Source organism: Aspergillus chevalieri, chromosome 5 (assembly GCF_016861735.1).
Source record: "Aspergillus chevalieri M1 DNA, chromosome 5, nearly complete sequence".
NCBI lineage: Eukaryota > Fungi > Ascomycota > Eurotiomycetes > Eurotiales > Aspergillaceae > Aspergillus > Aspergillus chevalieri.
In genome coordinates this window covers 1,253,453-1,266,670 of record NC_057366.1, presented here as the reverse complement: position 1 = coordinate 1,266,670, position 13,218 = coordinate 1,253,453, and the positions used below count along the sequence as shown (strand labels likewise).

General features: G+C 50.2%; 4 protein-coding genes across 4 annotated transcripts; 1 reads left to right on the top strand and 3 right to left on the bottom strand.

The window, feature by feature from the left end:
* Positions 1–314: 314 nt before the first annotated feature.
* ACHE_50434S (ABC transporter ATP-binding protein) lies at positions 315–4,598 on the bottom strand (the record flags this gene model as incomplete). The annotated part of the gene is made up of 11 exons (XM_043280150.1): positions 315–341; positions 394–1,354; positions 1,402–1,931; positions 1,980–2,152; positions 2,203–2,764; positions 2,816–3,398; positions 3,448–4,049; positions 4,097–4,151; positions 4,199–4,314; positions 4,364–4,441; positions 4,488–4,598. The coding sequence occupies 11 exons, from the start codon at positions 4,596–4,598 to the stop codon at positions 315–317; spliced, it is 3,798 nt and encodes a 1,265-aa protein (XP_043137758.1).
* A 3,621-nt stretch (positions 4,599–8,219) lies between these two features.
* On the bottom strand, positions 8,220–8,567 carry ACHE_50433S (uncharacterized protein; the record flags this gene model as incomplete). Its single annotated transcript, XM_043280149.1, has 1 exon — positions 8,220–8,567. One exon carries the CDS (start codon positions 8,565–8,567, stop codon positions 8,220–8,222), a length of 348 nt encoding a protein of 115 aa, XP_043137757.1.
* Positions 8,568–9,203: 636 nt separating this feature from the next.
* ACHE_50432A (dicarboxylic amino acid permease agtA) lies at positions 9,204–11,051 on the top strand (the record flags this gene model as incomplete). The annotated part of the gene is made up of 5 exons (XM_043280148.1): positions 9,204–9,330; positions 9,375–9,432; positions 9,482–9,488; positions 9,534–9,694; positions 9,740–11,051. The coding sequence occupies 5 exons, from the start codon at positions 9,204–9,206 to the stop codon at positions 11,049–11,051; spliced, it is 1,665 nt and encodes a 554-aa protein (XP_043137756.1).
* A 108-nt stretch (positions 11,052–11,159) lies between these two features.
* Positions 11,160–12,833, bottom strand: ECM14 (M14 family metallopeptidase; the record flags this gene model as incomplete). Its single annotated transcript, XM_043280147.1, has 2 exons — positions 11,160–12,395; positions 12,444–12,833. The coding sequence occupies 2 exons, from the start codon at positions 12,831–12,833 to the stop codon at positions 11,160–11,162; spliced, it is 1,626 nt and encodes a 541-aa protein (XP_043137755.1).
* Positions 12,834–13,218: the final 385 nt, after the last annotated feature.

The following is a 13,218-nucleotide window of genomic DNA, read 5'->3' as shown; positions in this document are numbered from 1 at the left end:
TGTTACAAAAGAGCGTGCATCTAGGATTGTGTCACGTTCATAGGTTGGCTCATTTCTGAGCTCAGATGAATGTAAGAAAGGAGCTTTGTTAGGAGATTTCTGTGGGTTTTATATTTCAGTGATTCATTCATTTTGCAAGACCTATGCAAAGCGCCGCGCCTCCAGATCCTGGCTCTAAATATATTGTTAGCCTTCTCATGATATTATACAGGCCTATTGAAGCGGCGTCTATTACCAATTCACTGACCCTGATATACAGTGGCACCCCATCGATTACAACGAGGGAAAAAAAGGAAAGAAAAAAAAAAAAAGCTTCATCTATCCAGCGCTTGTTCCTGACACTGCAGCGGGTTAGCAAAATTTGATTGACCATTAAACGCGCACAAAACTCACCATATGCCAATAAACCCCTCTACCCCTCAACAACTCCCCATGCGTCCCCTGCTCAACAATCCTCGACCCCTTCCCACTCTGGCTTTCTCCAAAGACAAAGATTACATCTGCCTTCTGAATAGTCGCCAGTCGATGCGCAACCGCGATAATAGTCGTTTCCCGTCTTCCCGCCAACTGCTCAAGAGCACCTTGTACTAGCTTTTCGGACTGCGAGTCGAGGCTGGATGTCGCCTCATCCAATAGTAAGAGGGATGGCTTTCGCACTAAAGCGCGGGCGATGCAGAGACGTTGCTGCTGGCCGCCGCTGAGCGCTGTTTGGGCGTTTGTGCCGAGAGTCGTTTCGTAGCCATCTGGGAGGGAGGCGATGAAGTCGTGGATTTCGGCGTCTTTGCAGGCTCTTATCATTTCTTCATTTGTTATGCCTTTGTCTCCCAGGCCTAGGGTGATGTTATCTTTGATCGTGCCGTTGAAGAGGCGTGGCTCTTGTGTTACTAGTGCTAGGGCTTCGCGGTAGGATGAAATCTCGATAGAGGATATGTCTTGGTCGTTTACAAGAATCGCGCCTTGATCTGGGTCGTAAAATCTTTCCAATAGAGAGATAACGCTGGTCTTCCCACAGCCAGAAGGCCCGACGAAAGCAACAAATTGGCCGCTTCTGATGTTGAGGTTTAGACCCGTGAACAGGGGAACATCTCGCGATGGATACTTGAATGCGACGTTGCGAAGTTCAACGCTTGCTGCAGATTGATAATCTGCAGGTGCAAGTTGCTTCAGGTCGTCTCGCGGGGCTGAAGTCGGGCGATAGCTCAGCATACGATTAGCAGAACCCACAGCTTGGGCGATGTTCGGCCCGAAGCTGAGGAATTGCCCGGCGGATTGACTACTCTGGATGGTAGCCATATAGATGACAAAGAATATAGTGGGTTCGTATTCTCTCGATGCGAGGAGTTGACCGCCGTACCTATTCGATTAGTACCACACCTTCGACGTGAACAAAAAGCGCCTTACCAAAATGTGAGCGCCATAGCACACAGCTCAACACTATCCGAAAAGGCAAAGATAAGTGTCGCATACAACGCCTTCCGACAAGCCCTCTTCCGCTGCGTCTGCAAAAGACCCAAATACCTTCCCAGAATCGCATCTTCCATCACCAACGCCGAAACAGTTCGGAACGCCGATATAGCCTCCGCCGCGAACTGCGAACTACCACTATATACCTCTGCATTCATAGCTTCGAACTGCAGCTCGAATCTGATGCGCATGAACGCAGCTAACAAAACAAATGGCATAGCTGCGAATACCGCAACGAGACTTAGTTTCCACCCGAATGTAAAGGCGATAATGATACAGCCGAGGATGTTGAAGATGGAAATTAGTGGGAAGGCGCCGTTTGTGCCGAGGAGGTCTTGGATTTGTTTTGGGTCTGTGGAGAGGCGGGAGACGAGGGATCCGGAGGCGTTTTCGTTGAGGTCGTAGAATGGGATGGGTTTTTGGAGAATGCTGCGGAAGTATTCTTTTCGGTAGAACGAGGAGATTTTCTATTGCATTTTAGTATTATGCGCGGAGGTGAAGAGATAGGAACGGACCATTGAAAATGTATTCGAAGAGAATCCCACAGGAAAATAGCAAAGAGCCGCGCCTAGGGCGAGAACGAAGAACATCAAGGCCCAGAAGCTGGCAGCATCTGCGAGCCGTTGATCTTGATACCCAAACACCTCGATAATGTGGGCAAACAGCCAGCTTTGGAGCGCGTACGAAGCTGCATTCCGTCAGCACCAATTATGGCATATTGAAGGCGAAACCACCTACACCCAGCACCAGCAGCACCAAGAAGCGTTAGTGAATAGAACAGCCAATGGCTACGTTGCTCGTACAGTATCAGTCCGATGCTGCGAAAGAAGCCTATTTTCTTGTATTTCCTCTGTATTTCTTCCTTTTCTGGCCCATGAAAATTCTGGACAGCACTGGCTTCTTTTTCTAGAGCATCAGAGCCTTCGCTTCCGTCTGGACCGTCATCTGTCAAATGCGCAAGACTCTGAGCATTCACGAAACCACGATATATTCCATCCTCAATTTCCAGAAGTTCGTCGTGCGTGCCTTGCTCAACGTCGACACCGTTTTTAAGAACGACAATGTGATCGGCTTTCCGGATCGTTGATAGTCTGTGAGCAATAACAACAGTAGTGCGGTTCTTCGAGAGTTGGTCAAGAGCTTTCTGAACGATCTTCTCTCCGTGGACATCGATTGCGCTTGTCGCTTCGTCGAGGATCAAGATAGAGGGTTCTTTGACGATACTTCGAGCAATGGCGAGACGTTGCTTTTGGCCGCCGCTTAATGTCTTGCCGCTTTCTCCTACAAGGGTATCGTAGCCCTGGTGACAATCAGATACAGAAACATGAATAAGACAGAAGGATAAACGTACCTCTGGCAAACGCTTGATGAATTCATCGGCAAATGCTTGCTTACACGCTTTTTCAACAAGTCTCTGCTTGACCTCATGGGTCTCATGTTCCCACTTGGTCCCAATCAGACCGAAGGCAACGTTGTTGAAGATTGAATCGTCGAATAAAAAGGGGGTTTGTTGTACAAGCCCGATCTGTGATCTCCACCACTTCAAATCCAGATGGGTGAGGTCATGTTCACCGGCAAAAATGTTCCCCTGATGGTTCCTCAGTTCGAACCATCGTTCAAGAAGACCGACGATGGTGCTTTTGCCTGAGCCAGACGGACCCACTAGTGCCGTCGTCTTGCCTTTTTGGAATCGAGCATTGAGACCTTTGAGGACTGGAATATCTGGGCGAGTTGGGTAGGCAAAATGTACGTTTTGTAATGCAATATCTACCTCGGAGGAAGCCTCAAGATCCTTAAGGCCTCCTCTGTCCATAGTCTCCAAGTCGATTATTTCGAAAAATGAAGACGCTGCACTCGTTGCCTTAGAAATGATCATCAATGGTGATGCGATTCCTCCTAGGACGCTCACCACCATCATTACTGAGAAGAACACGCTGTGATTGTTAGTATGTATAGAAAAAGGAAGGGAAAGGAAATACTAACATGATAACCGTGTTGATATCCGCGATATGCCCTTCCCGGTAAAGCTTCAACCCAAACCAAAAAGCTAGCGCGTAACTAGCATACATTGCAAAGAACATAAGACAAAGATGGAGCCCCAGTACAGTAGACATCTTTTGCCCCCGTTTCCGCGACTCATCAACCCAGTTGGCATACTTTATCACAAGCGTTTCCTCAGCACCAAGAGATAGAACTGTCCGAATGGAGCTGAACACCTCCGCTGAGATTGAAGAGTGCTGCTCGTCAGCCTTGTCGACTTGCTTCTGGATCTTAGTCATGACTGGCATGATAAATATGCAGCAGATTAGAATGAACAATAGAGAAGAGCTCGTGACAAGGGTCAGGGCCCATGAGTACTTGAAGGCGATGATATATGCGGTAATGAGGAGAGCGAGGGATTGAAAGAGGATAGCTAGCTTGTCGGAGATGCTTTGCTGGATCGTGTTGGACAGGGTCGTGATGGTATTGGTGACAGTTCCCACGGATACTTCGTCCAGTTTGCTGATGGGCTGGGCGAAGAGGGACTGCATGTAGTGGAGTCGTACACTGGAGGAAACACGGAGACCGATAACACGGAAGGAGAACTGTTTAGTTAGCATGTCTTCTGACAATTTGGAGACAGGATATGTACCATTGAGACATAGGTCAGAACAAACTTTGCGATGAACAAATACACGATGTACAAACTGAAGAGTCAGCTCGTTACCCTAGACATACGACAGTATATACTCACCTCAATCTGTTGACCGAAGCCTTGAATTCCCCTTCGGTCACCTGTGTGCCTGGCATGAAGTAACCCTGAAACTCGCCAACGAGGTTCCCGAAAATAATGTTCATAAGCGGAAGAGGCTGTTTTATCAGACCTTGATATATGACCACACTATGGATATCAACATACCACACCAGATGCAATCGAGCACAACAGTGCCAATGCAAGAGCAATACGGTCTCTTCCTGTGACATAGGAAAAGAGTCTCTACGAACTAGTTAGTAATATCATCTAGCAGTCGGGCATGACATACAAAATAGCTGCCCGTGGAGGCAGTTTGTTGAGGCTCCCCATCTTTCTCTGACTGCTCATCTAGATCTGAAGCTTCGGAGCCTTTGGTCACGATTTCTTTCTTCTTGCCCATCGTGGCACAGGCTGGTTGTCTGTCATTTCGAGCCTCATGGTTCCAGCACAGATTTATATATGCCGAGAACCCAGCAGCGCCCCATCGAGAAATTCGTCAGGAGATCCAAATACGATCAGCCGGGGCTTCGGGCATATACTGTCCGGACTTTGGCAATTCCCGAAACCCCGGAGGCCACCTGACCGCCAAGAATAGTGATTCGGAATCGGATTTACTCATACCCGTCCCAGCCAATCTTATCCATGGCTATGTGGGAACCGCCCCTTCGGCTGTAAGCCACCAGGGCAGTTATCGATACCCATTTACATCTATGGTGTATGCTTGGCTTGAAGGCTCGGCTCGGCTCAAATTCATGAGAATCCGGGGCTCGCCTGGCTCTCTTTGTTTGCTATGTACCTGATGGCCTCAGTGCTCTGCCTAAACAATTCCATCCTCGTTTACGGCCCCAAATTGCCCAAGGAGCCTGGTTCGCAACATGAATTTGGCTGGCCGGATTGCGAGCCTAGGCGTGTTCAGGATTGTTTTCAGGCTCCTGCCTCCTTCTAGTCCTCCACCTGGTCTTCCCAGGAACTGCTCTTGAAAATCCTTGAAAAGAGGGCAGGCCAGGAGTTCATGTCGCACTGTCTGGGTGGCCTTCCCACAGCGGCAGTCTCCGTCTGGTGTGTCCGACACCCCGCGCTGGTAGAGGTAGTGTTGGAGCCCTATCTTCCCTGTGTGCATCTGTATGATGATTATGCTGAGTGCCCGGTGAAGACCCCAATGTATCTTCAGAACCTGTTTGGTCGGGGCAGACTGCTGCAGCTCCCACTCTGCCGTTGACCACGCTCCCATCTGTGTATACCGTTGTTACTAGCTGACCGTGGGCCATTATTGTGTTGTGTTCTATGATTGCATTTTCTGTGTTCTCGGCGATGACCACCTCTGGCGGGCTCCAATACGGCGCTGTGATGTACGGCTGGATATGCTCCAGGTCTTGGAATGGGGTCTGTCCTAGCCTCCGCATGGCGAGCTCGCTGATCTTTTCTAGTGGACTCCATTCTCAGGGGCACCAGCCAGGGTGGATGTGCCCACACCTCATGGCTTCACTTCTGTGTGCTCTCCTCACCTGATCCCCAGACTGGCTTGTTTCAATCTGTGTTAGTGCTTCCAGGGCCCGTTTCTCCAGGAGACACTGCATGGGTAGCTGGTGCGTTTCTATGTTCAACGCTGCTGTTGCTGTGGCTCTGAATGCACCTGCAGTGGCCGCCATGGCTCTGGTATGGATTTGGCTTAGAATCCATAGACGTGTCCAGTGATGATCACCGTCTGTTTGAAGGTGTGCCACGCTGAGCATCCATAGAGGAGTGCTGTATCACCACAGCTTGATAAATCTGGTGCAGCTGTATCAGACCTGCTCCCCATGTGCTTCCTGCAAGCGTTGCCAGTGGTCTCAGGAGGGGAGTTGCTTTCATTTGAACATGTCTGATTTGGTCCTCCCATCGGAGTGCTGGGTCCAGGATGATGCCCTGGTATGTGGCCGACTTGTTGGGCTTGACCGTTGTGTCTCGGATTCTCACTGTTCATGTTACATCAAATTTCGTCCTGGAGCGAGTGAAGTGTACGAGCTGGTACTTTGCAGGAGAAAATCTCGAGCCATGTTTCCTTGCCCATGCTTCAGTCCTTTGATGTGCCCGCTCGAGGTTCCGGCAATTCTGTTCAACTAATGTGCTCCTTGTGAAGAAGTAAACATCCTTGATCCATCCTATTGTCTGTATATCCTTGTCGCCGGCGTTCTCCAAGAGATCCGTACCTGGTACATGTCGGATTCTATGTCGCACATCCATATGGTGGTCGTTCTGTTACCAAGGAAGCTTGCTATCCACCGTACTGTGCCATGGTCTATCCTCCTTTCGCAGGTTGTGGAGCAGTTGTGCATGTGAAGGGGGCCCTTTTGTGATGAGAGCATCCATTATCACTTGCATACTGTTTGCCACCTTTCTCCATCTGCCCTTTTGTGTTGGAGGCTAAACCCGTAGTGCTAATAACTAGCTATAACACAAGAGGTTTCGTTGAAGAAGAAAAGAACGAATATCCGCTCGGACGACTCTATATACATATGTGCGCCGTGCGGAGTGGATATCCTATTAATAATTCCCCGTCGTCTCTCCCATTAAGCATACCGTTTATGCGACAGGCGCAGCCTGTGACATTGTGGAAGGTTGCACAGTTCTCCTTAGGCTATATGAGTGTGATTGGCTAGAGGCTGGGCTCTCGTGTAGATTGTCTACTCTGCTGTTGATGCTGTTCTGCGTTCCTGTGAAATTGAATGTCTGCATAGCAGCTGTTTTGGTTTCCTGCTGGCTCTCCCACGGTTGAGCATCCTGAATCATCTGTCCCATAATGGAAACAGATTGGTCTTGCTGTGCCTGCTCTACTCTTGTCAGCTCTTTTCTTCTTCTGGGGCATGCACTGCTCCATGCTGTCACAGGCTGCGCCTGTAGAATAAACGATATGTTATTCGGAGGGGTGATCGGAGGGGTTACCAGGCTACCTACCCCGCACGATGTACATTTGTATATAGAGCCGTCCGATCGGACATCCGTTCTTCTGTTCTTCAACGAAGTCTTTCCTATGATAGCTAGTCATTAGCATTACGGGCTTAGCCCATAACAATGCCGTGTGTTGACCCTTACACAGCATACAAGACGGTGCTGGCTTTGGATCTGTTAGCTTCTACATGCGTTCTTTGGTGTTATGCTTCTCTGCGTGTAATGGGCTGAAGCCTTGCAACTCGTTGAGAAGGAAAGAAAGAAGGAAAGAAACTTAGCTTGCTGGTGGTGGATTTATATTCTCGTGATCAGGTGACCTGCGGTCACCTGGCTTCGGCGAGCTTTTCGTGAATAACTTCAATCGAGAACCATTTCTGGTTCGAGGTGCCTTTCGGCCCTAGCCCGTCATACCGCGTCAGCGTCGCACTGAGGTCCGATGTGGCCGTATTTGTGGCATTGGTAGCACTATCTAAGTTTGCATGACCGGTCATATAGGTCAGTCATGGTGGGTTGCATTTAGCACCAGTCCTTCTTGGATGGCGCGATTAGCGTGATACTTTGTGGTGAATTCCACAATGATGGAGGAGGTTTTTTTCTTCTCCCCTCTTTGGTCAGCCATCCAACATATGTCACTTTCACACCTTTATGGAGCACCACATTCTCTGTTTCAATTTCAATTTTCTCAATAGTTCTCTGCTGATTATCAGTGTTGATTGATTCCTTGCCGGTGGCTACTCCATGGACAAGCACTCTATACATTTGTTTGATTACCTGTGCGGTCATTCCGAGAACTTTTGCCCATTCATCTTCAGTATTTTTTAATGTGTCTGCCTCTGCTGTGGTTGCAGTATGGGGTACCACATCCAAACTCTTCAGCAGTTTCGCTGCGATGACCCGGGGCTTTCTCAAGTAGGTTTATCCATGATCCTGTGGCATCGTTCACTCATTTGTGGAGGTCCTCTGGTGATACTTCGCAGAGAACAGCTGGTGCACTTGCATTGAAGTTGCACTACTGTTTCCCTGTCTTTGATACTTGTGGTTGTGGAGGCTCTGCTGCTCAGTGTTGATGGGTATGAGGGCATGCCTGACCGGACTACATCTGCCCAGGAGGCAATTTGAGAGGCTGCATTTGGTGCAATTGGGGGGAGGAGTTGGCATGGTGAGTGCGTTGTTGACTGCATCCTTGAGGGTGATGTCCTCTCATCGGCTGCAAGCTGTTCAGTTTTCCAAGAATCTCCTGCGCCGACGGTTGCTCTCGGGTTTTCTTAGCTAGAGTAATCATGCTGTTGACGAAGGCTTCCAGAAATTGGGATGGTAGTTTGGCGCGTTTGGTGCTGTCGAGCTCCAGCAGTGCTGTGGCCTTGGCTATGATTTGAGTGGCGTGCTCGAGGTGGTTGAGAGGCTGGATCCCCAACACTGGCCAGACAGCTCTACTAACCATGGATTCTGAGTACTGGGTGATAGCAAGAGGCCTGGTTAATAGATTGGTCCAGGTTTAAGGTCAATTAGGCTTCTGTTTAGCGAGAAATTCAAAAATTCGCTCTGCGCTGAGAGTGGTTGTTTTCCATTTACGGTGGATGGAGGCTCATGTCGGATTAGTATTTTTCCGAGCGAGTAGCCTCTATCGGGCCGGCTTTTCCGGACAAAATCACGTGCGGACACCCGCCGAGATAAGGCCGCTGCCAAGAGATAAGGTTATTTCAGATGCCGTCCCATTGGACAGCGGGATTGACAGCGGCTCGGCGCCAAGAATGCGGGGATTTCCGGAATAGGCAAAATTAATCTATCAAGAGCCCGGAGAAAGCCGCAGGAACTGTTCTGGGGACGGCTCAGATACCGTTGGGTCCTTGCTGATTGGACAGGGATATGGACATGACAAGGCTGGTCGAATCATATCAAATTCGCTAACATAATGTAAATTCAAAGCGCGGAGGAACCATGCACGATATCGCGCTTTGCCTCGGGGTCGCATCGGGTCACGGGATGAGGCTGTCAGCCTTTGTCTGGATTGTTAAATTTCTCTTGTTTTCTCTTGTTTTTTTTTTTTTTCTCTTTTGTGTACATGCGGCTCAGTAAAATGGCTGTCAAAGAAGAGGCCTCCGATGTTCACGTCAAGAATGAGCTTGTTGAAGAGGGCAATGTTGACCAGCATCGCAATGTCGAGCTTCATCGCGCGCTCAAATCCCGGCATATTACCATGATTGGTAGGTGATTTCCGCTATTGAAAAAGAATTCTGCTAATTGTCAGCCATTGGGGGTGCCATTGGTACTGGTTTGATTATTGGGACTGGAGAAGCCCTAGCTAAGTGAGTTTCTCTCCACACGCAACATTAAGGGATATGCTAACAGAGACAGAGCTGGTGTGAGTACAACCATCTCTTTTAGATGTCTTTTCTAACATGTATAGCCCGGTTCTATTCTCATCTCTTACGCTGCCGTCGGTTTCATTGTCTACTTGGTCATGTGTGGTCTGGGAGAAATGGCCGCCTGGCTTCCCTTGGGCTCTGGTTTTACCGGTTACTCCGTCCGCTTCTGTGACCCAGCATTAGGATTCGCTATAGGTTACACGTAAGTACAGCCCTACTCTCTTCTCAATCACCGCTAACGACACAGATACTGGTTCAAATACATCATCGTCACCCCCAACCAACTAACCGCTGCCGCCATGGTCATATCCTTCTGGGTAGACACCGAACGCATAAACCCCGGCGTCTGGATCACCATATTCCTAGTCGTCATCGTGTTAATTAACTACGTCGGCGTGCGCTTTTTCGGCGAATTTGAATTCTGGCTCTCCTCTTTCAAAGTCATCGTCATCATCGGCCTAATCCTCCTGTGCTTCATCCTCATGCTAGGCGGCGGCCCCGACCACGACCGCAAGGGCTTCAGATACTGGAAGAACCCCGGCGCCTTCAACACATACATCGACGACGGCGCCCCGGGCCGCTTCTATGCCTTCTGGAGCACAATGGTCTCTGCCACATTCGCGTACCTGGGAACCGAGCTTGTCGGCGTAACAGTCGGTGAAGCACAGAACCCCCGCAAGACCATCCCCCGCGCCATCAAACTCACCTTTTACCGTATCCTCTTCTTCTACGTCCTCAGCGTGCTCCTCCTAGGAACCCTGGTCCCCTACAACTCCCCCGAGCTCGCCTCCGCGACCAACTCCTCCAACTCCAACTCTGCCGCAGCCTCTCCCTTCGTCGTTGCCATCAAATTAGCCACCATCCCCGTCCTACCCCACATCGTCAACGCCTGCATCCTCATTTTCGTCTTCTCCGCTGCAAACTCAGACCTCTACATCGCCACCCGTACCATCTACGGCCTCTCGCGCGAAGGAAAAGCCCCCGCCTTCCTCTCCTGGACAGACAACCGCGGCGTCCCCATCTACTCCCTAGGCCTCTGCTCGCTGATCGCCTGCATCGCCTACATGAACGTCTCCAGCGACTCGCAGACCGTCTTCGGCTACTTCGTCGACCTCGTCACCATCTTCGGCCTGCTGACCTGGATCTCGCTGCTAGTAACGCACATATTCTTCGTGCGTGCGCGGAAGGCGCAGAACGTCCCTGAGAGCGACCTTGCGTACACCGCGCCGTTTGGGGTCGGGGGTTCGTACTTTGCGCTGGTGTTTTGCGTTATCATTGCGCTGACGAAGAGTTATGATGTGTTTACTCATAGTCCGGAGTGGGGCAACTTTGACTACAAGACGTTTATCACGGCGTATCTTGGGATTCCGTTGTATCTTATGCTGATTTTTGGGTATAAAGTGTTTACGGGGTGTAAGAGGGTAAAGCCTGAGGAGGCGGATTTGTGGACGGGCAAGGAGGAGATTGATCGTGAGGAGGCAGAGTATTTGGCTGTGCAGGCTATGAGGGAGCCCAAGGGGGGTTGGTTTTATGAGAAGTTTGTTTCTTGGTTGTTTTAGATTCCTTTCTCTTTGGGTTAGGTTAGACGAAATGTTATGTAAATGAATTATGATATTATGTAGTGCTGTCCAACGTGTAATCGTAAGTCGTGACTATAGAGCAAGGCATTAATAGGTGCCCATCGAGTATTCCGGTACGTTGTCCTCGTCCTCCCCTGTGTCGTCCATTTGGATGGTATCGCCCATGAGAAACCGTCCATACATCACCACCGCGTTGAAGATCTCCTTCCCTGTCGGCACTATATACTCAGCCGGAACAAGGAACCCATAGCTTCCGCGATCACGCAGCTTAATCTGAAACGAATGCGCCGCGTGTAGTTGGTGGTAGAACCAGTCCAATGCACTTCCGCCTGTGCTCCCACCGCGCGGGAAGAACTGCTTCGATTCATCAGAGCTAGGGCCAAAGGCGCCGGTTGTGACTGTTCCTTCGCAGGCGGAGGTGATGTCGTAGATTTCGTGCGTCGTCCGGCGGATCACCTTGGCCATGCCCATGGCGAGTTCTTGTAGGGATTCCAGGGTGGGTGGGATGGAGGAACATGTGTAGGAAAATGGGTAGAGGATCTGTTGCGAGTAGGAATGTAAATCGAGGAAGCCGACAAAATTAGTGTCGTGCTCCCGCGTTTCGTTCAATGCCCACTGCGCGAATTGCTGCGCTTCTGTGCCTTCGAATGGCTCGTTTCCGGCATACGTCTCGGCGCACGGGTTCGATCTCGTCGATTCACCATCCCATCCAAAATCCCAAGCGCGGTCGAGGTCGATACCCGGGCAGAAATGGAGACTTGTGGGTTGACGGTTCTTGCGCCATAGGCGATCAGACTCCCATGTGTAGGCGTACCCGTCTGGGTTGATTGTCGGTACTAGTACCCAGTCGTATGCATTTACCAGACGATCAACATCCTTCGAGTTCCCATATTGGGCCATTAATTGATACGCGATGTAGGTAACGGTCGACGTGCTGAGCCATTCTCGTGCGTGGGAGCCTCCCGTGATCAGGACCGTTTTGCGCGGCGAGTCGGGCGACGCGTCGCTTTTCCCACCAATACGGAGTGCTGGAATCTCACGTCCTTCGTACGAAATACCGATATTGATTATACGGGTGTGCGACGCGAACATGGAGGCCATCAAGCGCATCCATTGCACCAAGACGGAGAATGGCTGGTAGTCATGGAAGAAGAGATCTGTGGCCTGCGCTGGTGGACGGAAAGAAACAAATCCAGACTGGCCTTCGAGGCCGATTGATTGTCTCGTTGGGTAAGATGCATATATTAATTCCGCGAGGTTATCGATGAGGGGGGTGTAAGCGGTTCGCAGGGAATCGGGCAGGAGGCCTAATAACGAGGGAATCTAATCTGTCAACACTCCATCCATCATAATGTGTAGATTCAGACTCACTACTTCCTGTGCCAGTCGAATATCCACAAATTCGGGCGTCGAAGCCCACACATCTAAGAACAAAATATCGCTGGCCTGCGCCAGAGCCTCAGCCTCGTAGCCATGTTGTACCCGAAACCGGAGAACGACGTCGCTGCCGTATCGCGTCAGTACCCGAGATGGAGGTGAGCGATCCCGACCAGCATCTTTAGAGGGTCGCTGCGATGGATATTTCGGGATATTCCAGACAGTCTCGATGATCCAATTTCGTAGTCTGGTCCAGGGTCGCGATGGATCGGAGGATTGCGAGAGAAGCTGGACGGGTTCGGCTGGAGGTGGTGGGGTGATGCTGGAACTGGCGGGAATGGCAGAGACAAGACTGGTGAAGAGGAACAGTAGATAAAAATGCATTTTAGTGGATTAACGAGTGGTGAGAAATTGCATGGTTGGAGAGGGAGAGAGCGTGTGAGAAAGATATGGAGAGTCGGCGGCAAGCGGAGGTGAAGTCATCCCAGCGACTATACTAGGGTTACATTTTCTCCCCAGGCATAAATAATCTTCCTCCATACAGAATACGGGGTATCTCTCTTTTTTTTTTTTTTCCCCTTAACTGGCTCTATTATATATGTGTATATCTAGCATTATTTCGCGGGCAATTTTGAATTACCTGTTACGGACCCCGCCGCTTTTATAGGGGTCTCCCATGATCAATCTCGGAGTGATCAGAGAACATTCTTCGACGCTCCGGGACACGCACCGTAGAGCCTTAGCTCGCTCCAGGAGCTCCCGGACTGTC